The following is a 25,365-nucleotide window of genomic DNA, read 5'->3' as shown; positions in this document are numbered from 1 at the left end:
AAAGTCAAAGCAAGGGAACTGCAACTCACAGAACAAACTGGGCACTGTCATGTCTCCGGCGCAAAACAAGATTCTTCTCTCGCCACTGTACAAAATTTGCCAGCACATCACCAGCACCTCCGTCTGTGCTAATAATGTTTTCATACTTCCAAATCTCTAGACCAACCAGCACAACGCGGATGTTCAACATGATGTACATCTGGAGAGGAAAAAAGAAAAAAAAGGAGAGATATTTCTGAATACCTTCAGATAAGAACAAGTGGTCTGGCGTTATGTATCTTATTGCAAGAATCTACTTTTTCTGTTTGGATTTGGTTTGGGGGTTTTCTTTGGTTTTGTTTTTTAATTTAGAACACAATTCAAATCACCAGAATGCATTTTCCCTGTGTTCAGGCTTCCATTAGCTACAGGATCAATGAGAAAATCCAAAACAGAAATAAAAAGAAGTCTCAATCCCAAAAAATAGCATCATCTGAAATAGTCGGGTTGAAAGACATGGTTTTTGTCTAATCTTGACAAACACTTAAGAATTGCAATAATTGCAACAACCTGTCCCGTCTCTTACTGTAGGCACCATGCACTGGAAGAGCTCCCTGAACTAATTCTCAAGTATGATGACTGCAGATGAATTTAGAGGTGGAAAAGCTTTCACAGCGATGCATTCACCAAAGCCCGCTGTCAATAAACACCACCGCCGCTTTGCAGCCCCTGCTCCTCTGGCCCTCCTTCAGCACAACGTGCAGGCGCAACCGAGTTCCATCTGTCACCAACACATGGGCTGAGGGAACAGGTCGAGCTACTGCCTTGATAAAAACTTTACTTCACTCTCACCAAAGTGGTAACAGAACAGACTCCAAGGTGGAAGTTTACACAAGTGAACAGAGCTGCAGGGCTGCTGCACACAGCATCGCTCCCACCTACACTCAGCGCAGCTTTAACTTACACTGTCAAGGAAGTTTGCCAGTTGCACCATGTGTTCTCTTACTTCTGTTTCACTCTTCCCAAAGTCTTCAAACTGCAAGACGAAGAAACTTAGTCACGAAGAGATAAATATAAGAGTCAGAAAAAGGAACAAAATATTTTAAGACTAGTAACGTGAAAAACATTTTTGCCTGGCTCTAAATCTGTCAAGAGGATGCTAATCAAGAGAGCCCCATCTTCACTGCCATTGCTCAACAGCTCAATGTTCAAGAGAAAACAGCAAGGGCAGTTTTTGCCACGTGTTTTCCTTACATGATTAGATTCCTTGCTGATAGCAAATCTCCACATCTGCCAGTTTACTCTTTTCCTGAAGAGTACTGCATAGAACATGTTTATTCAGTTTCAGGTTAGCATATTTGCATAACCTTGGCTAAAGTGTCAGTGTCTTTCAACATCCATTTGGGGGTAATGAAGACTGATGGCTTTTCAAGCCATCACCCGGGGAGAAGGAAGGGAAAGCGACATGCAGACCCTACCTTTTCTTTATCCACAACTATGAACAGCTCCACGTATCTTGTTTGATGCAGGACCGCTCTCTTTCTCTGCAGAAAAATGTTTCAGACAACTTCAATTTTAATAATTCAAGTGTAAACAAAAAAAAAAATCATGACATTGTCATGTTTCACTTGACACAACTAGTGGTTTGGGAGACACACCCAAAGCACACTGTGCCAAGACGAAAACAAGCCAAAGCCAAGAAGTGTAATCCAACGCAATGACAATTTCTCTAGAAGTGTTTTACACTAAAATTTAGCTGCACAAAGATTTCCTGTGTTTCAAAGGCAAGGACCTTTTTACTTTTCACAAAGGTTTCCTTGGACAGAAAGCACACATTTTTTTAAAGGAGCAGAAAGATACTAACAAGCAAATGCCAACAACCCTGAAGTGAAACACAATGTCTTCCATGCTCCTGCTTTTACTGCAATCTTGCTCCCGTAGAGCCACTCTTTGAATGGCCAGGGGGACCTTCACATCAAACTGTTCTTCTCATGGTTAGGAGAATGGAATAAACAACACAGTATTCTGCTGGTTCTGATGCAATACTTTGCTAGTGAGCCCCTCCAACGAGGGTAGTGTTCCTGCCCTTAAAAGCCCCCAGAAGCTCTGCCCATGAATAATCTAACCAGCCACTCGACTCTCACCGCTGTGTGCCGAAGCAGAAGGAAATTGCAACCGCTCTGTTGAAGCGACCGAGTTCTCAGCAGTGCAGAAAGCCCTCTGAATCAGAAACCTTTAGGTATGTGTTAAGCCCCAGGAAATCTGATAAGCTGCTTCCATATTCTTAGCTGAACACTGACAACACCCATTATAGGGGACTGTGGAGAAAACAGCGCAGTACTCACTCGCAGCAGCTGAGTCATACTGGGATGGTGGCCTTCCTCTGTATGTTCCCCTTCATGGTCTTCGGTGGTTACCCCACACGTCGTGGGCTCTTTCTTCACATTATCCAGCCGATATAAAATGTGTTTAGAGCCAGAAGAGGAATCTGTGGGCTCAATCCCATAGGTGATGTTCCCTATTGTCACCAAACCCCTAAAATACGGTAGTGTGTGAGAAATTCTCGCATTAAGCACAGAGGATAGTTACCTAGATTTTTGCAGTAAAACAAGGGAACAATTATTCTTCGGTAACTAAAGGCATGTCTGTATCTCAGTCCTTGAAAAACAGCATGCTTCATTTCCAGCCTGAAAGCTGTCTTTTCACCAGATACAGCCTTCACAAATACAGTAAATTAAACATTTTTGTAAGAGTCTGCAATGCCCCAGGAATTAAATCACAAGTCTTAAGCAGAAATGCTTTAATTCAAATACACTATTGCCACTCTGGTGACTGACATGGCACTGGAAAAAAATCAGTGTCCCAAAACATACGGAAATTGTCTCAAAGCAGAAAAAAATTCCAATCAAATTTGAAGTGCACAAGCTTTAGGGCCAATTTTGTAAAATTTGCAGACTAGTGCTCAACTTTGCATTTTTACATGATGTACAGTTCTTTGCAGTGACCATCTCTGCAAATTAGAAAATAAGCCAGAATTTGTGTCAAAGAACAATGTACTCTGATAACAAACAGCATTGATCAACTTCTTTAATGGTATTGCAAATATCTGCTAAACTATGTGAATAAAAGGTACCACCGAGGGACTGCACAAAGGCAGCTCTGCTGCAGCTCGGCCCCAGGGCAACGAATCCCTGCCTGGCTGAACAGCAGTTAAAAACAGAGCAAGAATTTTGTTTCAGGTTCAGCAAGCCGCGAGTCTCACGTGACAACAGGGACACAAAAGATGAGCTGTGCTACCTGAGCCCCAAGCAAGTGCTGACAGCAACCACAGAATCCAGGGTCCCCTCCACGTATCCCTGGTAATGGCAGTGATCCTACACAGGAAACAAGGGTGCATCACACACATATTCCACACGTATCCGCACACCCAGCGTGACCTCCGATCGTGTAATTTCTATGCCTGCCGCTGACCGGCAGCAGTTACAACCTGACAACATAATGTGCTTTAAGTTAAATTTACCACATGCCCCTCATCTACAGTCTATAGCTTCAAACCTGCCTCTAGCTCTACCACAGTCTAACTGTGTTTCCTTCACTAACATGCACCTAAACATTTCCTCACTTGCTTATCGCCACAAGGACTTACACATACAAATGCTAATCCAGATGCCAGGGGCACGGCACTCCAGCTGGATCCCCACCTCCCTATTCGGGAAAGCAGATGCTCTTCACAACTCGACGGGGCCAGCAGTTCATTACACATTTCAGTTTAAAATCCCACTCGCCCACTCAGCGACTCTACTTGAAGCCAGATTCAGAGCCAGCGCTGCTGACGTGATAAACACCAGGCGAGCAGGGCTCAGAAGCATTATCCAGCAACCGGATTTCTTAACTTGACCGTAAGCCATCCGACTCTTCACTTCTGTCCTCCACCCTGCCTCAAGTATTTCAAGGCCAGCCCCTCCCTACCCATTTTGGCCAAATCACCATTCAGCCTTCTAGAAACTGTCCTGCAGACAGAATGCTTGACTTGTATGTAACCTCTCTCCAGTGAGAAGAGGGCTGACACCTGCAAGCCTCGCCAACAGGCGCTGCGGGAACTTCTCGGTTGCGCAGTACATCCCTCATCAGCCCTGACGAGACAGAATACTTCCATGTTGTCCGCTGCATATACACATTTTAGAAACTAGACAAAGTGGTAGTATGGGGCACATATCCTCCATTTTCTCTGGCAAGTGCATTTTGAACATTATTATGGGGGTCAGACAGACTACGTCGCCTGTTGTTTCAGCAATGAATGCAGAAAGCACTGAAGGTATGTGCTAATCCTTCAGGGCTGCTGTGACTTTCATGACCTTGTGCAGAAAAAGCAGTTTTCCTCTTAGTCAATCACATTTAACTAGGAACTGAATACTCAGTTGACTCAGGTGCTCTATTTTCAAAAACAAGATCCTGTGAATCATATATGACTAACACCTCCCTTTCAAAGCAACAACATTGATACATAAGAAGAGTGAAGCCATCAGAAAAACCCTCATGCTTTTTACTCTTATTCTACAGAAGTAATTAAATTTCCAAAGGCAATCTATCAGGCAGCCTGCTTGTACAAAAAACGAGGGCTGCAACTGCTTTTTCAGTGGAGTAACTCCAATGCTAGGCAGATAACATCCTTCTCAAAGGTCCTCCAGACTTGATCTCGTCCACCCCTTCTAGTAGTTCCCAAATTTCTGGACTAACAGATAGTCTGTCAGCCCTCAAAAGCTCTTAGAGTCACTAACAGCCAGCCTCACAGAACTGAAAAGATGGGTCAGCAGCTGACCATTCATTTTGACTTGTGGACCTATCTGGAAGACCACTGTGTGTAAAAGTAAAAACTATATATTCAGTCCCTAGACCACCCTGGTTCTGCTCCGTGTGTTCTGGCCCCCATGAGAAGCAAGGGCTGTCCAGAAGCAATACCAATTCCGCACTGTGCCGTAGGACAAGGGCAGCACCACCCTCAGATAACAAGACGTCTGACAGCTAAGAGCAGCATTTCCTTTTTACAGAAGAGTAGCTTTTAACAGGCAGAGATCACCTCCACATCAGAAAACACAGGTCTATTACAAAGTCCAGGCGGGAGCCTCACCCAAAATCAAGGATTCTCTCCAGGAAGAGTGCAGTGCGTGCACAGGATTAGGAAGTGGCCCAGCAAAAAATACAACTATCGCTTTTCAAAACATGACTGCCTCATCCTGCAGGCACTTGGTGTTCAAGTCACCTTCAGTAAGAGTATAAAAAGAAAGAAATCCTACCTGGACATCTGGATATTCAGACTGCAACTTCCCCTCCTCATTATAGGTATAAACTGTGAAATCTTTGGGCAGCAGTTCTCTATAAGGAAAGAGGAGAAGGAATCTGGAATTTCATGAACTTGCTATGACACTACAGTAGGACAGTAAGATGATCCCCATCAAAATGCTGACAAATAAATAAACTGTAATCAAATAAGAAAACAGTCAAAAGGAAAGCACCCCAAAATTAACTACGAAATTGTGCTTTCCACAGCAAAATCCAAGATATCACAATGGCAGAACAATTAATGAAACCAAATTAATCACCTCACCCCGTGTAAGTAAAACAAGCATCAAAACCCATTAAATCGTGCTGAAAGCTTGCTTTCAGGCAGACCAAAAAAAAAATCACAGCATCCAGCCTGCCACATAGGATTTCTCTTCCCCAGTTTTGGAAGGAAGTGCACTGGGAAAGTCTCCCACGATTCAGACTGCTGACCCACACTGGTAAATCCATTGATGTGGTGCAGCTGCATTCCCATGTTTCTGAGGGTCAGGGGCTTGGCAAGTGGCAGCTAGAGATCCCCAGGGGCTTGTACATCTAAACAGCTACGTCTCTTTTGTCTATTACGAAGGCAGCTTTAAGAAGCAATAGTCTGATAAATGGTAACTTGCTGTTGCTGCAAGTAGCCCTTTAAAAATTAAACTCCAGACAGACAGCACCTACACTGTCTGTAAGCTATGGCTATCAGGGCCTTAGATACAAAGTCACTTTCCTTTTTTATTAGTGTCCATGTGCTACAGAGACAGGAACAAACCCCCTGAAACAATAAACAAAACCCAGAAGAAAGCGAAAATATGGACTTGAAATATAGTTCAGTTTATTTATTTTTAGATGTGAACGGAGAGAGTCATTTCAACAATTCCACAGATGCCCTCTGAGCAAACTACTGCTTCCTTTCCTGACCAGGATCACCAGGGCTGCCGGAGCTCCACACGATTTCTGGCCGACAGCCACGACGCTGTGATGGAATCCACTTCTGCCGTCTTTCTCTGCAGATGTCACGGACCTAGCATGTAACTGCACTTCTCAGAGCAAACCTGAAGGACCACAACTCGCACGCTACCTGCCAGCTTGTTATTTGTACACAATAGATGGAGTTTAATAAAGAAATTACTTACTTGTTCTTCTCTAGATGAATCGTGTATTCTTTTCCCTCTATCTCAAGAGCATACGACACCTTGTCCTAAATATAAGAACAGTTGCATTTTACTCATGTTAATGAATAAAACAAAAGTTCGGCAGAAAGCAGTCTCTGCAAGCTTCATTACTGCTACGACTGTAACATTCAAATCACTCCTGTCACCTCCTGTAACTCAGACTGGTCTGTACTCCCAGCCTTTTCACATACAGCTCAGACGCTGCTGGAGACGCAGCCGATACCAACAGAACTTAAACCACCCCGCAGAGGGACGCAGAACTCTGTTGATCTGAGCTGCCTCTCCCACCATGCTTCTTGCTGCTGCCCCAGAGCTGGCCAGGGGAGCGGCTGTTCCTTTGGCTCCCAGCGGACTTCGCTGTGCCCACGAGACTTCACAATGAGAAGGTGACCACAACCATCAGGATCTGCTCTGGTTCCCTGACACCCAGCAGACAGAACGACTGCCGTGTCCACACACTGAAATGGCCAGATACTGAGCTAATGAACCTTCCTTCTTAAATCCTGCTAGTTGCACCAGACCAGGAACAACCACATGTGGGTGAGCCTATTTTATAATTGTCCCTACCTCCGGAACCTGGTATCCCTTCCTGTGTAACTGGGGAAAAGTCACATGAAGGAAGCTATTTCAGAATAGCTTTGTGGTTTTCTTATTCCTTGTTTCTAAGACTTCCACAGAAAAACTCTTAGTTACAGCTGGAAAAGGAAAATACAGTTTTATTACTCACAGCAAGCCAGTACCTCCACAGCCTTGCATTAGCCCAGTGCTACACACAGCAGCTGGGGTCCTTCAGTATTAAGCAGATAAGCTGCATCAGCTGACCACTACATTAACTACCACAGCAGGAGGACCAGTCAATGACTGCAGTAAATGGTAAGGCATTTTTGTTGATATTCAATTCTGTCAATGCTTATAAGATCTGTGACTAAGCACAGTTGGTCTAGTGCAAATACTTTAAAGTGTGCAGTCTTTAGTTACGTGGCTACAGCAGAATACTACAGGCTGGAGAGTACTGGTGGAGGCTGTCTGACCCGACCCCCTGCTCAAAGCAGGGCCAGCTACAGGGCTGGGCCAGGCTGCCCAGGGCCTCCTCCAATCGCATTTTGAGCGTCTCCCAGGATAATGATTCCATCACCTCTCCAAAAGTCCTTCCAGTGCTTAACAAGTCCCACGATGCAACTTTTACACCCAGATCAAAAATCCATTGTGGCAACTTGTAACCTCTGGAGCAGGAGGTATTTACTGGAAGGCAGCTAAAGGCAACGCTAGATGTAATACCTTTTGTAAGGATGGATGCTTGTTTGCTGCTAGATGAATCCAACAGTCTTTTGTGAGAATTTCAGTCAATTTTGGGTGGACTTTGTTAGGAAATAGATATTAAACTGAAGGCATTTTTAAGACTGCCGAGTACCTGTACTGAGGAGACATTGGACGCCTCTCGCCGTTCTCTTCCTAACCTCTGTGGGACTACAACTTCGTAGGAAGACAACAGAGAAACCTGCTGGAAACCTAGAAAGCAGAACAGAAACACTGGCTAAAGAGACAAAGCAGTCAGAAGGATAAGGCACAAGGAAGAAAATGACATTTCAGGAAAGGCCCCTTCAGTCGGAAGGAGGCAGCCGGCGGTTTCCGTTCAGGTCTCCAGCGTATCGGAGCCCTGGAACCGGGCTGCTCCGTGTGGGTCGGCAGCACTGGGCAGATCCCTCGGCCACTGGACCGGCATCGTTTCTTATTGCATACTTACAAGCTCTACGTTTAAGAAACAACATAGCACCACATGGCCAAGGCACCACACGCGTTTAGAGAGCTGTAACCCCAACAGAAAAAGCCAAGGGCCACAATGCACGCAGGAAAGCGCAGAGCTAATCTTGGAGCAAGGCACACGTGGATTGCCTCGTAAAAGGCCAGAGAAGACAACATACAAACAGCAGACACCAAATTTACCAGAAGGTTTCACACCAAAAGCTTCGCATTCCAGTTACTGTCTTACAAGTACACAGCTCCACACCAGCACCTTTCATGAGCAGAATCAGAGCAGTTAACAAAGCAGGTCAGCACAGAGGGAACTCGTTCAAGGACACACGGAAAGACAGTGTGAGAACCAGGTGTCCTGCGCTGCAAGCTGCCGAACCGCAGCAGCTCGACCACGCAGCCTCTCCAGGTCAGCTACGGGGGCTCCAGCAGCTCCTGCGCTGCCTGACGGCACAGCGGCACAAAACCGGCAGAGCTCAGCATTACGCCCTCGCCCCGCACATCACAGCCAAACTCCTGATACAAGACCAGTACTACTCATTGTGTTCTTAGAGAGTTCTTCAGGACCTTATAAAAACAAGTGAGGTGAAACAAACGCACGCAACAAAGCGGCCTTTTGCAGACTGCTTCATAAATGATTTGCATATGCAACATCAGACAGATTCTCTGAACCAAACAAAAGTCTATGGTCCAAGTTCCCTCTATAAGGCGCCAGTTTTTGCAAGCAACTGTTCTATATCGGCTGTTTAAACAATAATACATTGCATGTGTAAATGACTTCTCCCACCAATGGCCGCCGTCTGCCTGTGCCTGGCTCGGGAGCTGCTCCCCCGGGGAGCGGGAGGCTGGTCGCTCGGGATTACAAGTAACAGTTTTACTAGCTCACGGCAATGGAATCAGTGAGCTCACCAGATGAGCCAGAGCTTCCTGACCCAAAGGCAGGGGGAAGGGAACAGTTGCCCTCCTCATCACCGTTTATCTCCAGGATCAATTGCCACCCATCGGGGGGGCAGTGAGAGGGTGTTTCATTTCCAAGATCCTCCAGAAACTCTCTTGAGTGGGACCACGATGCTGCATTCATTGAAAAACCAGCCACTCCGAGCACATCGAAACACACGCTGGCGGCTGTGGCTTGTCCCGTCGCAGGAAGGCACCGCGTGCTCGAAACCTCCGCGGGAGCCCTGCTCCATCGACTGGGAATCGGGCAGGAGCCCCCACACAGGCTTGAAATGCTGGGGGTTCCCCAAAAGCCTCCTGAGCCATTCAGGGTCCTGCAGATGCTTTCCAGCCCCTCTTCCTGTCCCCAGCAGTCCGCTGCGCAACCTCGACACTACCAGCATCACCTCGGGCCAGCGTTTCAAACGGGCATCCCCGACCGCCACGGCTGCCCAAGAGAAACGCACGTCCACTTCTCCGCACTCTTTCCACCAACACCCCCAAAGGGGAAGCAAAAGCAGTTCGATTGCTTCCCACTTCTCTCCATTACAGCACATCCCTCCATCCGCCCGGAGAACACAGATGCACTGCAGTGCACCTATTTGTGACACAGCATTTTTGTCACACAGGCATAGGCAGAGTTGTTTTGTTTTTCAAGAAATAACATAGTACACGTACTGCAGTAGAAGCTTCATTAATTACAGTGACTGTTGGAAAACAGGTATAAAAAATGAAAAAAAGCAGAGATAAACTTCCTGAAAACAGCCCTTACGCTCACAGGCTACAGAAAGTACAGTGCCGAAACCTCCTTGGCCCGAAAACAGGGGAGGGAAGGGCTGCTTCCTTCCCTGGAATGAACCACCAACAGCACACACTCCGGCAACTCTCTTCTCTACATTTGTCATTTCCAACCACACATTTCACGTGTACCCACACCCGAGCTCTCTCACGTCGCTGCTCTGTGCTTGTCGCTTCCCCGCTGCCGCCCAGCAGTGCCCTGACTAGCGGGAGACGCGGCACTGGGACATTCGGCCAGAGGCCTGCAGACTCTCCTCGGGCACACGCCACAGGAGCGTCAGGGCACGCGCAGCCTTCGCAGCGCTCAGAAAGCAGCGTGCCTCCCCAAAAGCAGCCTGGCAGCAGAGGACCAAGGAGTGAATCATCACACAAAGCTAACAAAATCGGGAGGGATTTCTGGGAAGAGTGCAACTCCGAGAGGCTTCCTCTTACAGAAGCGGCACTGAACGAGTACCATTTTCAACTCTCCGAATAATCTGGCAGTTCTCCCCCCGCTTTCCGCTCTCCTTCCCTCCCTTCGCTACCCCCACTTTGGGAGCTGATTTCAGGTGCAATGCCTTACTCTTCCTTCGTTGTGGGCACAATTCAGAGGAGGGCATGTTTGTCTCGATTAACACAGTGCTTCCTAGCTAAAATACAAGGGCAGGAAGGCACCACCTTGCTTTCTAGTGGAACTAAAAAGAGAAAAGCAGCCTTCACATTAAAAGTTCAAACTTGATGCAAATAGCTTTCCATTTACTTTCAGTTCCGTGCTTCAGCACAGATCAAATTGACGACGAGCCCGCTGACGCACAGGAGAGACAAGAGCTTGTTCTGTGGGATCCCCACCAGGACATGACGGTTCCGCAGCGGCTGAACACGCAGCACCCCCTTCACTGGCACCCCCAGAACAAAAACATCCCTTACGGTGGGTACCGCCATTGCATCGACCCTCGCTTTTTAAAGAGCCTATTTCCATGCTGACCGCCCCTGCAACACTTCACGCATCGCTAGCGACCCCCAAAGAGGGCACCAGACTGGTTAATTAAAAACCTAATCAAAGGGACAAGTGCAACGAAGCAGAAATTAGAACACGCAAAAAGACAACCCTGCCCCTAAGCCTTCCTCCGACAAAGGCTGCTACTAGGGGACGGGCCTTCTTCCTTCCCAGAAACACAAATCTTGGAAGAGATGTCCTTAATCAAATAACTCACTGACCACCTCAAGGCCCACCTAGCACCCAATGCTCCTTCTGGTGACAGACACAGTCAGACCTTACTTTACCCAGGGAAGAAAAATGTACTCAGCCTGTCCTAATTAGCACAAGGCGAAATTCTCGCAGGGACGAGGCAGCTTGCGGCTCCCGCAGCAGTCAGATAAATGCTAGGTTCCAGCATGCTGCCAAGGCGCTATCAGCCATGTTACTGCAACCACCTCGGCACTAAGCTGCCCCCCTCCAGCCCAGAGGTTACCGTCCACGAGAATTCATCCGTACCTTGCAGTGCAAAGTGAAGGTGCTTCAATTCATACCAACCAAGGAAAGGCAGAAGTGCCAGCAAACACCAAACCCAGATACTCGGCCATTTTCCGCATAAGATGTTTGAAGATACTTATGTCCCGTTTTCCTAAGACACACTATTTTTTGGTAACCTTTTCTCCACCCCCTTTTGCAAAACTTCATTACAATACAGCAAGTACAGTTCTCAAGCACAGCAGTTTGCAATGAACTTCCCAGTAACGTGCAGGACTTCTTGCACTCAGATGCTGCCGGCCACCGGCCGAGGCTCTGTCCGAGCTGTGCCACACATCGCCGCTGAGCACGCGCTTCTTACCGTCCATCCTTGGGTGTGACACTGCTTGAGATTGTACTTCCAAGGAGAAAAAAAACAACTGCATCCACTACATTTATCTTGTCTCATTAAAGACTGCCTTTAATTACCAAGCATCGGAGGCAACTAGGAAGATGTGAATCATCTTCCCCTCCCCGCCCCAAATCCACAGTAGGAATTTTGTGCACGATCCACGGCGTGCGGGAGCTTGAAAGCCATCGAAACATGTCACAGCCGTTACGGCTCTGCAGACGCTGAGGTAAGCTGGCGGGGTGTTCACTCCCCAGCAGGTAAGATCCACATTCCACAAAAGCCAGGCTGCACCCCCTGCCTCCCTAGGCCCCGGGATGCCCGCAGATGGCTGGCTCGGTCACAGAAATACAGCGCGCCGCTGCACCCACCCGCCCTACACGGTTCACCCCAATTATCACCTACCTTTTACTGTAACTCTTCCCCAAGCTTACTAAAGTGAGGTCAAAAATTCACTCTTCAGTGGAAGCAAAAAGAAAAAAAGAAATAAGAAAGTTTATGAAATGAGTTCGTTTTGTGGTGTAATTGGCTACAGTCTAAAAACAAGCTCATCAGCACGTGACCAGCTCAGCAGCTCGGGCTGCAGAGAGACGCTAGTGGGGAGCGTGCAGAAAACCAGCCTTCCCACACCGGGCAGGACGGGAGCTTTGGCGACGAGGCTCAGAACCCCTGGGACTGCCAGCAACGGCTGCGGGGCTCGACTTCTGCTCCAACCACCCTTTCGGATTCCCCACTGCTTTCAGCATCACCAGCGATACCCAAGAGCATCATTCCGTACAATAAGCAAATCACTAAAATTCCTCTGATGCTACCCAAATTTGTTCATAGCTGTCTATCAGTGAAACTCAGAGGACACCCAGTATGACCATTTACTTGTATTCACCTGCTTCAATTTACTGAATAAGAGTAGGAAGTTTCCTGTTGAGCCGGAAAAAAAACAAGAATCAGCACCACGCAGCAGTAAGTCACTGCTAACGCTCTCTTCAGATTTATCCGGTACCTGCATCCGCCCCGGCAACCTGCAGCCGTTTTACTCTAAACGTAAAGGCTTGACCAAAACCGTGTTACACCTAGAGCAGCAGTTAGCAGCAACGAGATTTAATCTCCTATTAGCTGTGTGCATGCCTGAGTCAAAGGATGCACATTGCTAAAGCATTAAATACACACACTCATTAAATTAACTATTGTTATAATCGATTACATTTAATAGATGAGGTCAGCTGCACCGGCCATTCCACACTTCGGCAGCACGCTCCTCACTAGAAGCAGTGCCAGAAGCTTCACGCAGCCACCTAGTCCATCCTCGGGTCCCTGGGTAGGATCAGTTCCACACACGGCATCTCCAGCAAGCATCCCTCCTGTCCAGCGGATTTCCCGCGTTGTCTTTTAAGCCGTATCTCCAACCCCAAAGGAGGTGGACTGTTTACTCCCCTTCTGTCTGGCTGCAAATTTTTAGATTTTCAAAGTCTGCTGTCACGTTCCCCTCGCCTTTCCTTCAACTAAGTAACAGCCAATATTCAACAGTTCCTTGTGGAACCCATTTCACAGAATCACAGAATAGTAGGGGTTGGAAGGGACCTCTGTGGGTCATCTAGTCCAACCCCCCTGCCCAAGCAGGGTCACCCAGAGCAGGCTGCACAGGACCTTGTCCAGGCAGGTCTGGAATATCTCCAGAGAAGGAGACTCCACAGCCTCCCTGGGCAGCCTGTTCCAGTGCTCCGTCACCCTCAGAGGGAAGAAGTTCTTCCTCATGTTCAGACAGAACTTCCTGTGCCTCAGTTTGTGCCCATTGCCCCTTGTCCTGTCGCTGGGCACCACTGAAAAGAGCTTGGCCCCATCCTCCTGACACCCACCCTTCAGATATTTATACGCATTTATTAGGTCCCCTCTCAGCCTTCTCTTCTTCAGGCTGAACAAGCCCAGCTCCCTCAGCCTCTCCTCGTAGGGGAGATGTTCCAGTCCCCTCACCATCCTTGTAGCCCTCCGCTGGACTCTCTCCAGTAGCTCTTCATCTTTCTTGAACTGGGGAGTCCAGAACTGGACACAGTACTCCAGATGAGGCCTCACCAGGGCAGTGCAGAGGGGAAGGAGAACCTCCCTCGTCCTGCTGGCCACACTCTTCTTGATGCACCCCAGGATCCCATTGGCCTTCTTGGCAGCCAGGGCACACTGCTGGCTCATGGTTAACCTGTCATCCACGAGGACACCCAGGTCCCTCTCCACAGGGCTGCTCTCCAGCAGGTCCACCCCAAACCTGTACTGATGCATGGGGTTGTTCCTCCCCAGGTGCAGGACCCTGCATTTGCGTTTGTTGAAGCTCATCAGGTTCCTCTCTGCCCAGCTTTCCAGCCTATCCAGGTCACGCTGAATGGCAGCACAGCCTTCTGGTGTGTCTACCACACCTCCCAGTTTGGTGTCATCAGCAAACTTCTTAGATCTCTGACCACTCACATTAGGCTCTACTCTCCAGTTAGACCGTACCTACCCTGAAAAGGATCCAAAACAGGACACAACAGCCCAGCGAGGCCTCAGAAGTATCAAAGTTCACACACTTTGTGTGGTTTTGTATCTCCACAAGTTAATCTTTCTTCCACAACAGACAGCACTTGTTATTTCACACACTCCAACAATCATTTCCCTTCCTGCCAACACGCTCCTGCACCCCATTTTTCATCTTCTCGTACCTGCACAGACAATTATTTCCACCTCAGCAGAACACTTTGTACCCATCCTTTCAAAGCCACATCTGTCTGCCAGATATTTCTCCCGTGTCCACATTACTGGGATTGCTAACCCTTTCTTTCTGGAGCCTGAACCCTACCTGACTGGAAGGGCATCAGCCACAGACTCAGCCCGCATTCTCTGCGTCCCAGTATGAAAATCATAAAGGACTTTGCCAAGTGGAATCTGTTTGAGGAGAAACCTCTGTGAACTGGCTTACAGATGTCCTCCCAGAATGACGTGTAACCACCGATTACCTCGCTGGTGTGTTTCTTCAACCGATTACATACTGGGAGAAGTATGTTTAAGTGCAGTTGAGCTTTCCACTAAGATGACAGTGGTAGGAAGGTTTACTCTTCAGATTAACGGAAGCAAAAATCTCCTTCACTTTCACTATGTAAATATTATCCAAGTCCACTTAAAAATATTGAGAGATTTATACAAAACACCAAGCTCAAATCTGCTGCTAAAAGTAGGAACATTTCCTATGAAGCCAGCAGTTTCCATTCTTCCCATACCTCGAAGGATAAAGAGTGCCTTGGTGGTGCTCCATCTCCAAAGCACCCGGGAACATCAGGCCAGCTTTGCTTCTACAGGGTGGTACTCCTCGTGGCTTCTCTTTCTGTCTCCTCCCTCCCTCGCTCTAAATCTTCAGCCCAAGAGGGTCCCCATGTGTCACCGTGTCTTTTTAGAAGGTAGGAAAAGATGACCAGCTATCATGGCAAGAGAAGCAAATTCATCTACTCGATTTATTCCTCACCTGCAATATTTGTTTAACTTCAAAGTTGGCAAGAACAGTTAATGTCATTTTTCTTAGTACTTCACTGAGCTTGTTGGAAGTTAATGAGGATATTGAGCTCTTCCACAGCAATATTTCCTAGAATATTCTTACCCCCCTTCTTGCTGAAATCCTGACCTATGCTGTAAGTGTTTCCTGTCTAGACTCTCGCTATTCCTTCTGCCCTTTCTAAAGCCACGCTCATTTGTCTGCAAGACAACAGCTACGCTTGTTCCACAAAAAGGACCGCTGCTCCTCTTCTCTGGTACTGCCACAACATCCACTGCACCTCGGAACCTTCTTGTAAGGAGGAACAGAGCAAAGCCACACCACCCTCTGGCACAAGATGATTAATCTCACCGGGACACCCTTCCTCCTGGGTCAAGGGCCCTGCAGTCTCTGCCTTCGACCCGTGACAGCCTTGCCCACGGAGAGGAGCTCCTCGCACAGAGCCCACTCGCTTCCTCCATGTCTCAGCTGTAGAGATGTCAGCTCGCTTCACAGAGGGGAGGTTCGTGGGAACGCTTCTCTCTGGAGAGGTCACTGTCTTTAAATGTGGCCACCAAAGGAAACCACACAATACAAATTCAATCACAGAACTTGGTAGAGTTAAGCAAATAACTTTTTTTGTTTTTTAATTTTAGCTTAAGAAATTAAAATGGTTGAGACATGCAAAAACTATAAAGTCATGTTTCAAACTTCCTTTTTCTGAAAACAAAGCACTACAAGAGGTAACATCAGCTACACTGAAACTACTTTCCTCTTTTTATTCTTCGCAGGGAGGAAATAACCACAAAACCCCTCTTTACTCTGCTGAATGATTGTCCCAGATTTGTTGAAACAGGGGTGAGGCAGCGCTGTGTTTTTCACGAGCTGAACAAAGGAATTATCTTCACCAAACATTGCATCTCCCCAGAAATTCAAACCAAAGTAGACACTTTAAGAATGCCTTTAAAAACTGGTAAAGCGTGGCTGGGGCATCTCAGCACGTGGATGACACCGAGTATCAGGGAAGAGACCAAGCAGCGAAACCCACAGTCCCTGCCTACGGCAGTGCCAGACGGTTTCTTTGTGGATGTATACAGCCAAACTCTGAGGCCTGCTACGGACACAAACAGGAGGGGAAAATCTACACTACGCAAATCCCATAAGACTACACACCACTACATGATGATGTTCACTCAGGAACTCTCAGTCAGTAGTTTCTGGTAACACCCCATTTCTGCCTCATATCCCTATTTATTGGGGAGTGACCAAAGCACTTGAATTCCAACCCAAAAGTTGGAAGTTCCTGGATAAAATGAAGCAGGTGACTCGTCTCTCCCCTCTCCCTCACGCTCAGACCTGACACACAGAAGATCCATTAACTTTTGTTGCAGATTTGGCACTGTTAGCTGGGACAGAGACTTCCGAAGGCAGAGAGAAACACTGCCATCCACCACTGGTAACTCGGGGACCCGCGTTCCCTCCCACCCACAGCTGGGAACTAAAACCTCACTCCTCAAAACACCGGCCAGTCCAGTGGACACACAAGCATCCAATATCCCGGAGCCGCGTCACATTAAGATGCTCCAGAAAGGCAGTTTCCAGCACGCCGTGCCACCTCCACCACAAGCCCGCAGCCACCCTTCCGAGCTCGGCTGCCATCTGGCATGCAGCTCACCACCACCGGTAACACCACGCCAAGTGAGAGCCAAGAGATTCGCAGCGCAGAACCCCTCAGAGAGAGACACCCACCCCACGAGCACTATTTCTCAGCATGAGGGATCAATATCAGTTTTAGAGAAGATTCCTCAACTGGGGAGCCGCGACTATAAAGCTATGCATTAAGGATAAACACAGAAGTTTATCGCAGCACACGCATCCCGCCAGGAGGAGCAGAACAGCGACAGAGGAGACATTTCTGCCCATCATGTATACATAGCACCAGAACCAGCACCATAAGCGCTCATCAAGAGAACAGTTTCAATTCATGAGCAGCCCATAAAGACAGCACCGCGTCCCCTCACGGGAAGCCCGTCCGCGGAGCACGGTGCCCGCTCCCCGTCGCTAGCGACGGCACCGCGCTGTGCCCGAGCTCTCGCCCCGAGTCGCGGCCTCCGTCCTCCTCGGGGCAGCGCAGCGGGCCGGGGTCCCGCCGGGGCCTGGCGCGGCCATCGCAGGCGCTGCCGGGGTGCTCGGTCACCGCAGCACAGAACCGCAGCCTCCTCCGGGCAGGGAACCGCGCCGGCTCTGCCCAGGCGGGTTCCTGGGAGACCCCCGAGCAGGCCAACGGCCCCCGCCCGGGGACTGCCGCCCGCCCGGCGCCGCGGAGCGGGAGTCCAGAGTCCGGCCGGTGCGAGGGGCCCAGCCGCGGGCCCGCTGCCCTCGGGGAGAGCTCGGGGGGCTCACGGGGACGGCCGGGCAGGGACCCCCGGCGGAGGGAACGGGGGGGCTCTCCCATCGCACCTGCCGGGCCCCGGCAGCCCCGGGGCGGGGAGCAGCGGGCCCGGCGCTCGCGGAGGGGCCGGGCCGGAGGCCGCCCGCCCGCCGGCCCGGGGGAGGGAAGGATGGAGGGAGGGGGGCAGGCCCCGGCCCGTCCCGGCGCACTCACCCGCGCGGCCCGGCTGCCCGGGCGCGGCCAGCAGCAGCAGGCAGAGGCAGCTCCGCGCCGCCCGGCTGCGGGCCCAGGCCATGGCGCTCGGCGGCCGCATCGCCGCTCCCGGCTGGGCGCTGGGTCCGGCCGGCGGCCGCGGCCTTATGGAGCCGGCCCGGGGCCTGCGCCGCACCGCCCCCCGCCGCCCCGGGGCGGGGCCGCTCCGCCCGCCCGCCTGCCCGGACGCGGGGTGGCCCCCGGCTGCGGGCCCCCTCCCGCGCGGCCACCTCAGCGGCCGCAGCCCGGGCCCCCCGGTAACGCTCCCGGTGCTTCCTAGAGAGAAGCCAGCCGAGTCCCGGGAGCGGGCCCCAAAGCAAGCGCCTGCCGAGGGGAACCGGCGCCGGCACGGGCCCCAGCCGCCGCCACTCCTCGGCCCTTCGCCGCCACAAGCCGGCGTGACAGACCCGCGGCGCGGGGAAACGCAGCCTCACGCCAGCGCTCCCCGGAACGAACCGCGGCCTCAGGCCGCGCTGCCCCGCGCCCCACGCGCGCTGCCCTGCCCACCGCCAGCCCGCGAAACCCCTCCCGCGGCCCTGCGCCGGGCACCGCGTCCTCCCCGGGAGACGAGGAACCACCGACGCGCGACACGCCAGCCACGCCACGGAGCAGGTGATGGAGCAGCTCCCTCCGGCCAGCGATCACCAGCGCACAGGAGCCCAGACAAACAGCATCCAGGGTCACCAACAGCTTCCCACAGACCGATGACCTCTCCTGGCTTCCCAGGTGTGGAACTTCACGGGTCTTCTTGAGTCTCCGTGTTCTTCTCCGTAGTAGGTCGCTGCTCTTGAACACAACAGACGCAGCGAGAGACCTCACTGCAGATCCAGAGCCAGACCCACACCGAAGGCCACACGCACCTCATCAGCACGGACAGCTGATGAGGAGACGCGCGTGCCCTCCGAGCGCTGTCAGCCAGAAGCATCCACACGCACCCAAGGTCGCACTCACAGGGGTCTGACTGACATCTGTGATGTTTCAGACATTGCTTTTGAACACACATAATTCAAAAGATGCCATTAATAAACACACAGCAGGCTGAGCCGTTGGCGCAAGTCTTCCCTCCCTCAACGATGAGTTCTTGGAAGAGTTTACAAGAGGTTTACACCGCTGTTGCTACAGCGAACACTTTAATAAGAGAGAGTCATTTGGCCCTCTGCATTCCAAAATTCTGCATCCATTCTCGCAGGAGCTGTAGGAGGATGATCTGCGACTCAGGTTTCCCCCTCGCAGCCTCCAGCAACCAGAAAACCTCCCGTTCCTGTTGGAAGGAGGTGACAACTCGACTTTATGAGGCCACTTTCACATATCCTAACAGCCCAAACCACAAAGCTACACAGGAAGCCGGCACCCTAAACTGTGTAATACTGCAAGGTGAGACAGAGGATTTCGTTCCCGCCCGGTGCTACAGACAGCGCAGAGGTTGTACCTCTCCAGCCCTTGCGGAAGCTGTGCATAGCTTTTGAGCCAGGTCATACCCTGTGCTCCTCACAGGCTGGGCGCGACCCATGACACAGGAGGCTTCCCATGGGTTGTGGTAATACCACGGATCAAACACGGATACCACTGCGCACTGTACGAATAACACACAAACATGAATCATCCCCTGGTTCCTGCCTGAGGGGCACGAGATTCCCAGGTCCGTATTTAGCAAGAGCAATATCCACCTCCCGTGACTCCTCTCTGTCACTCACTACCACTGCTGCAGCCTTGCAAGGCGAGGAATTGAAGACAGCACACCCTGAAGCTCCAGAAACGTGTAGGAAAGCTAGGACAGCTCCTGAACACAGGCTCTGGGTCAAACACAAACCTGCCAACTTCACAAACAAAAAACCTGCTGAACTGCTCACCTTATCAGCCAGCTGAAACACCCAAAACGCCCACATCAGCAGAACTATCGCTCAGACACGGTGGAAGATGCTTTTGGAGAAGAACCAGGTGAAACGAACCAATAAGTCCTGGAGCTCTGCAACGTCCGAAGTCACAAATGAAACCTCAAAGGCAAGCACTGGGATTCAGGCTGTTGCTTGTCTTCAGCATGGACTTTATGATTAGAATAAGGCAAAACGAGAAAACCCATTGCAGACAAGAGTCTTAGAGATTACTTCACATTAAAATTAGGATATTTCCATTCTTTCAAAGGCTTTTAAATAGGAGTGATACTCTTTTAAATAGGCATAAAAGGCAGCAACAGGAAATACCTCAAAGAAGTGAACTTACTAAGAAAAAACGTACACAAATGGAAACCAAGTACGTGTGCTGGACATCTCATTTCCCCAGGAGCAAGCCATGCAGTACGGCAGGCAGTCCAGCTGAAATCACTCGCTGATGCGGCTGCTGAGCCAAAAAGATGCAAACCCAACTATTTACACCAAAGGCAAAGCAGTATCCAGTCTGATAACAAAGCTTATGTGGTAGATGCCGAAAAGGACGTCATTCGATGTCTGAGGAAGGGAGGGGAATTTGGCATTTTTCAAGGAAAAGCATTCCGTCATCTTTTGGCAGTGCAGGGACACAGTCCTCCTGCCGCCGGTTGATGGTGGGACCACATGAGAGCAGCCCCATCCCTAAGGAACGCAGCGAAGGCGACGGTGCAGGGTCTGAGATGTAACGACCAGCAAGTAACTGGGAGCTCTGCATCTCCTCTGCAGTGGTAAGGAAAGCCCACGGAAAGAGGCATTTCCTCCTGTCTGTTTGGTCACTGCCAATCCGCTCTGGAGGCTTTACAGGGTTTTGAGAGTGGTTTCCAAAGGAAGCAAGGCTGCTGCACAGCATGAGCGGCAGTACAGTCCGCTGTATCAGGGCATAAGTCTCGTACACGTGGGACCCAGCGGAGTTCACTGCCCCTTTGTGAGCTGGTGACAGACATTGCCGGGCTGTGGTGCAGCGAGCCAGACCGCGCTCGGGCAGACAGCGAGGCCAGGGGAGAGGATACAGAATGAATTCCCCAAACGACATCTGCTGTTTGTCAGTTATTTTCACAATTCTTTGTAACAAAGCTGTAGAACCAGCAAGAAAAGAAGTTTCTCAGGCATCCTCACGCTAGCGCTGGCCATGACACTCCCTCTCCCAGTGAATGCCAAGCGGGTACCTTTGCCAGGCTGCAGGGTATCAGGACTCCAGCTAAACTGGCTGAACATCTAACGGTGGTTTTAAATAGCAAAGTCAGACGTGTCTTGTTCTCCCTCCAACCTTAGTCCTGCTGGCTCCCACGTCCTCTCCGCATACCATGTGCATGTGTTTGCTCATAAGCACTGTAAATAAAACAGACTAAGGATTTTGGATGCAGCCAGGACTTCACTGACATCACCAGCAACAGCCCAGCTGGCTTAGGAAGCACACTCATTAACACCACACCAGTGACTGCTGGCTGACAGGCACCTACCAGTCCTGGTAATGGCTCCTTCCCAAACACATTCTTATCAAATTACATGTTTTGCCTGGCTTCCAGCTGGAGTTAATGAATGCCACGTACCTGCCTCAAACCACGCTTGGCACTTCCAATCTAATGGCCTCAAGACGCTGTGGGGGGGATGAAATGAGGTAGCAAAAAACGAGGCAGAAGAAAGCTGATGGAAACAGGCAGCAGCTTGTTCAGGTTTAGAGGGTCAGCAGCAGGATCCCGGTCTCCAGCCCTCCACCTCTATCTAGCCGAGTGCGCCGTTCTCTTCAATTTGTCACCAAGCCTCATCCAGAAAGCACTCAGTTCTACCGGATCTCAGAGCAAACAGAGCCGGGCCAAGGCTGGGCAAGGGGGCTCCCAATTTGTACAAGGGATAGGGCAGTTCTGCTAGTTGACTGAGCAGGACTAGTTCCTCCCCTGGGCAGGGAGATGGTCTAGACAACCTTCAAGATCCCTTCCCTGTTTTCCCATTAACGAGGAGTTTGCTCAAGGGGTTGAGCCCCATTTATTTTCAGCAGACGTCCAGAGTCATGCTTCGGGGAGCTCAAGGCACCGGAGGCGGATTCACCCCTCCTGGCTCCAGGCCTCCTCCAGCAGCCCGCGGCCGTGCAGCTCCCTTGGGAGCGCGACCCGCTGCCGCCCAGGCCGGCATTCCCTTCCTGCCGCCTCCGACAGCATTCCCAGCCCCTTCGGACACAACCTCTCCCCCAGCAATCCACGTGGTGAGGGCCGAACCACCGGGCCCTCAAGCACCGGTTCCACTGACGCCCACTTCAGAGATGCTTGGCAGGGACAGCGCGGTGGGACGCCCCGGTAAGGCGCACACTCAGCGTGACCTTCCCACGGCACCCGGCAGCCTCCGAGCCGCTGAAGCGGGGCTTGGCGGGCCGGCTGCCCACCGCAGCCAGCGGCCGAGCCCGCCGGCCCCGACAGCAGCACCGCGCAGCCCGGCAGCCACCGGCGGCACCCCCCGCCCGGCACACGAGACCCCCGCCCGCGGACTGGGGGCCTGGCTCGGCCGAAACCCTCGCCCCGCCCCTGGCAGCTCTCCGCGCCGGGGCCGAGCAGCCCCAGCGCGGCCCAGCGAGCCCCAGCTGCCCGGGGAGCCTCTCCTCTCCCCCTGCGGGCAGCGTACCAGCGCGGCGGGGCCCGAGGCGAGGCCTGCCCCGGTGCTCCCGCAGGCGCCCCCGGGGCCGGGCGGCCCGGCACTGCGGGGGGCAGCGAGGCCTGGCCGTGGGGCCCGGGGCCGCCCCCCTCTGCGCCCCACCAACTCACGCCGAGCACGGCGCATCCCGGGACCACGGGCTGCTGCAAGCGCCTCACGGAGGAGCCGCGGGCCGGGAGGTGCCCCGCCCCCTGCCCTCGCCTATAGGCCGGCAGGCCTCCCTGGCAGCCAATCGGCCGCTCGCCTGCCGCGCACTTCCGCCTGACTTCGTCGCAGCCCCCCGTAGCCCCTTCCGCCTCCGCTCTAACTGGCTGCGGGCGCCTTCTCCCCGCCCCCAGGGGCGTGGCGGCGGGCGCCCATTGGCCGGCGGCGGCGGCGCGCCCCGGAGGCCGGGTCGGCCGCGGCGTTCCCTAGCAGCGGGTGCCGCCATGGCGCCGCGGCGCGGCGGGCCGGTGGGGTACGCGCTGCTGCTCGGGCAGGCCGCGCTGCTGCTCGGCAACCTGCTGCTGCTGCAGGGCGCCTCGCGCGGCCCCGCCCCCAACGGCACCGCGCCGGGGCCGCCCGCCTGGGCCTACGGCGACCCGCGCGCGCCGCTGGTGCTCTGCGCCTACCTGTGAGCGCCGGGCGGGGGGGGGGGAGCGGCCCTGACCGCCCCGACCGCCCTCACCGCCCCCCCGCGCCTTCCCGCAGCCCCGAGGAGTTCGTGGAGTGCGAGGAGCCGGTGGACCACGGCGGGAACGCGACGGCGCAGCAGGAGCTGGGCCACGGCTGCGTGAAGGTGCGGGGCGGCGGGGCCGGGCGGGGCGGGGCGCGCTGCCCGCGGCTGAGCGCCCGCCGTGCCCGCAGTTCGGCGGACAGGCCTACGGCGAGGTGGACCGGACGCGGGTGCAGTGCCGGGCGCTGGACGGCATCGAGTGCGCCGAGCCGCGGGCCTTCCTGCGGGGCAGCCGGCCCTGCCTCAAGTAGGACGCGTTCCGCGGGCCCCTCCCCTCCGGCGGCCCCGGCGCCGCGCCCGGCCCCCGCGGGAGGGAGCCCCGCCGCCGGCCGCCGGCCCAGCCCGCCGGGGAGCCTCCCCGGGGGGCACCGGGGGCGGCCCCGGCCTCGCCCGACCCCCCTCCGGCCGCTCCCCCCCCCCAGGTACACCGGGCACTACTTCATAACCACCCTGCTCTACTCCTTCTTCCTGGGCTGCTTCGGCGTGGACCGGTTCTGCCTGGGCCACACCGGGACGGCCGTGGGGAAGCTGCTGACGCTGGGGGGCCTGGGGATCTGGTGGTTCGTGGACCTGATCCTGCTCATCACCGGCGGGCTGATGCCCAGCGACGGCAGCAACTGGTGCACCGTGTACTGAGGGCAGCGGCCCTGGCCCCCCGAGGGACCGACGGCGCGTCCCCAGGGCTGGAGATAGAATGGTAAGGGTTGGAAGGGACCTTAAAGATTATCTGGTTCCAACCCCCCTGCCATGAGCAGGGACATCTTCCACCTGCCCAGGTTGCTCAGAGCTCCATCCAACCTGGCCTTGAACCCTGCCAGGGAGGGGGCAGCCACAGCTTCTCTGGGCAACCTGGGCCAGGGCCTCACCACCCTCACGGTGAAGAATTTCTTCCTAATATCCAATCTAAATCTGCCCTCTTGTAGTTTAGACTGCCGTCTTGCACGAACGTGGACTGACGAAGCTAGCTGTGACTTCCCATGCAGAGCAGTTACTCTTGTTAGCTCCTCTGTACAAACCTGGGACACAAAATTGGCCGGTAGCTGTTTTGCTTGCTTAAAATAATCTGGATTCCCGCCCCAAGCGGCAACAGTTTAAGAAATCAGACCTTGCAAACACAGGTGGTCAAACAAATCTTAATAAAGTCTGGGAGGCGCTGACTGCGTGCGCTCTCAGTGTTAGCGGAGTGCAGACAGACGCAGGCCACGAGCGTGTGGTTTTGCGTTACCAGACTCTGCAAACGCTTCAGGCTGAGTAACCCAACGCGATGTTACAGAGAGTGTGGCAAAGTGGTGAGCTCTGATTCCACGGCATTTGTCTAAAGCCACGTTCACTGGCTGCAGGGGACACTGGGTTAGGGTCAGTAGAAACTGCACCCTTTGGAGAACGTTAGTAAAGCAAATAAAGTTACTGTTCAGGCCTCTCAGAAGAAGCACTTGTGTCTGTTGATGTAACTCTCCCTGCCATGCTCCTGTTACAGAAACATCATCTACAGGACACTGCAACCAGCACGTGTTGTTTTAAAATTACCTGTTTCTCCTCCTGTCCCCTGCCCTTCACAGTAAGCAGGTGTGCTTTTCAAGACATACTCCGCCGTGCTGCCCATGGCAGCAGGCTGCATGCCCTTTCCCTGCTGCCGGACAGTTGTATTCTTTAAAACCACAACCGTTTGTTGGTAACCATTTGTGTTTACAAAACTGCTAAACACCAGCCTTGCCTCATGAGTGACGGAAGGCTCGCTTCCACCCGGAGCTGCAGGAACAGACGGGAGCCGTCAGAGAGCTGGGAAGGGGTCGGAGATGCCGAGGGGCAGCTCCCGTCCACGTGCTGGTCACCCCCTGGCTCCAGCCCCCGGCACGGGGCGCGTGCGGTACCGAAATGAGTGGGAACTTCAGGCAACCACGCACGCAGAAGCGGAAGCCCCGCCAGATGCAGTCTGAATAAAAACGGGAAAAGGAAGCTGCAGTAAGTCACAGCCAGGACCAGACACAAAATCCGTATCTGCAAAAGTCCGGTCACGTTTGACGTACGCTCTCCATTCTCACACGGTTCTGCAAACCGCGGACCCTGCAGCCGTTTGTGTTTGGCTGATTCCTGCCTGCGTTACTGCTGTCTCCAGCGGAGCTGCGTCGGGGTTCAGTCTGGCCGGGAATTCTG

General features: G+C 52.6%; 2 protein-coding genes across 4 annotated transcripts in view; one reads left to right on the top strand and one right to left on the bottom strand.

The window, feature by feature from the left end:
- LOC104333239 (disintegrin and metalloproteinase domain-containing protein 9) overlaps window positions 1-22,676 on the bottom strand; it is a 35,587-nt gene extending 12,911 nt beyond the window's left edge. The window contains exons 1-9 of one of the 2 annotated variants that reach the window (XM_075444657.1): window positions 22,607-22,676; window positions 7,885-7,982; window positions 6,435-6,499; window positions 5,274-5,352; window positions 3,277-3,353; window positions 2,325-2,514; window positions 1,458-1,523; window positions 944-1,015; window positions 30-199 (exon numbers count right to left, since the gene is read on the bottom strand). In XM_075444657.1, the coding sequence (XP_075300772.1) occupies window positions 30-199; window positions 944-1,015; window positions 1,458-1,523; window positions 2,325-2,514; window positions 3,277-3,353; window positions 5,274-5,352; window positions 6,435-6,499; window positions 7,885-7,982; window positions 22,607-22,622 (833 nt within the window). In that variant the 5' untranslated portion in view covers window positions 22,623-22,676. Of the gene's footprint in view, window positions 1-29; window positions 200-943; window positions 1,016-1,457; window positions 1,524-2,324; window positions 2,515-3,276; window positions 3,354-5,273; window positions 5,353-6,434; window positions 6,500-7,884; window positions 7,983-17,889; window positions 17,992-22,606 lie in introns of those variants that run through there. The other variant, XM_075444656.1, reaches the window with a different exon arrangement.
- A 230-nt stretch (window positions 22,677-22,906) lies between these two features.
- TM2D2 (TM2 domain containing 2) lies at window positions 22,907-24,640 on the top strand. 2 transcript variants are annotated; one of them, XR_012766326.1, is made up of 5 exons: window positions 22,907-23,109; window positions 23,187-23,274; window positions 23,343-23,458; window positions 23,634-23,908; window positions 24,135-24,640. XR_012766326.1 is itself a non-coding variant. In XM_075444674.1 (4 exons), the coding sequence occupies exons 1-4, from the start codon at window positions 22,925-22,927 to the stop codon at window positions 23,845-23,847; spliced, it is 603 nt and encodes a 200-aa protein (XP_075300789.1). In that variant the 5' UTR covers window positions 22,907-22,924; the 3' UTR covers window positions 23,848-24,640. The 2 variants fall into 2 exon arrangements, 1 of the variants encoding a protein (XP_075300789.1); XM_075444674.1 differs by having other exon boundaries at window positions 23,634-24,640.
- Window positions 24,641-25,365: the final 725 nt, after the last annotated feature.

The sequence above is a fragment of the Opisthocomus hoazin genome, chromosome 28 (assembly GCF_030867145.1).
Source record: "Opisthocomus hoazin isolate bOpiHoa1 chromosome 28, bOpiHoa1.hap1, whole genome shotgun sequence".
Classification (NCBI taxonomy): domain Eukaryota; kingdom Metazoa; phylum Chordata; class Aves; order Opisthocomiformes; family Opisthocomidae; genus Opisthocomus; species Opisthocomus hoazin.
This window is presented reverse-complemented; position numbering and strand designations above follow the sequence as displayed.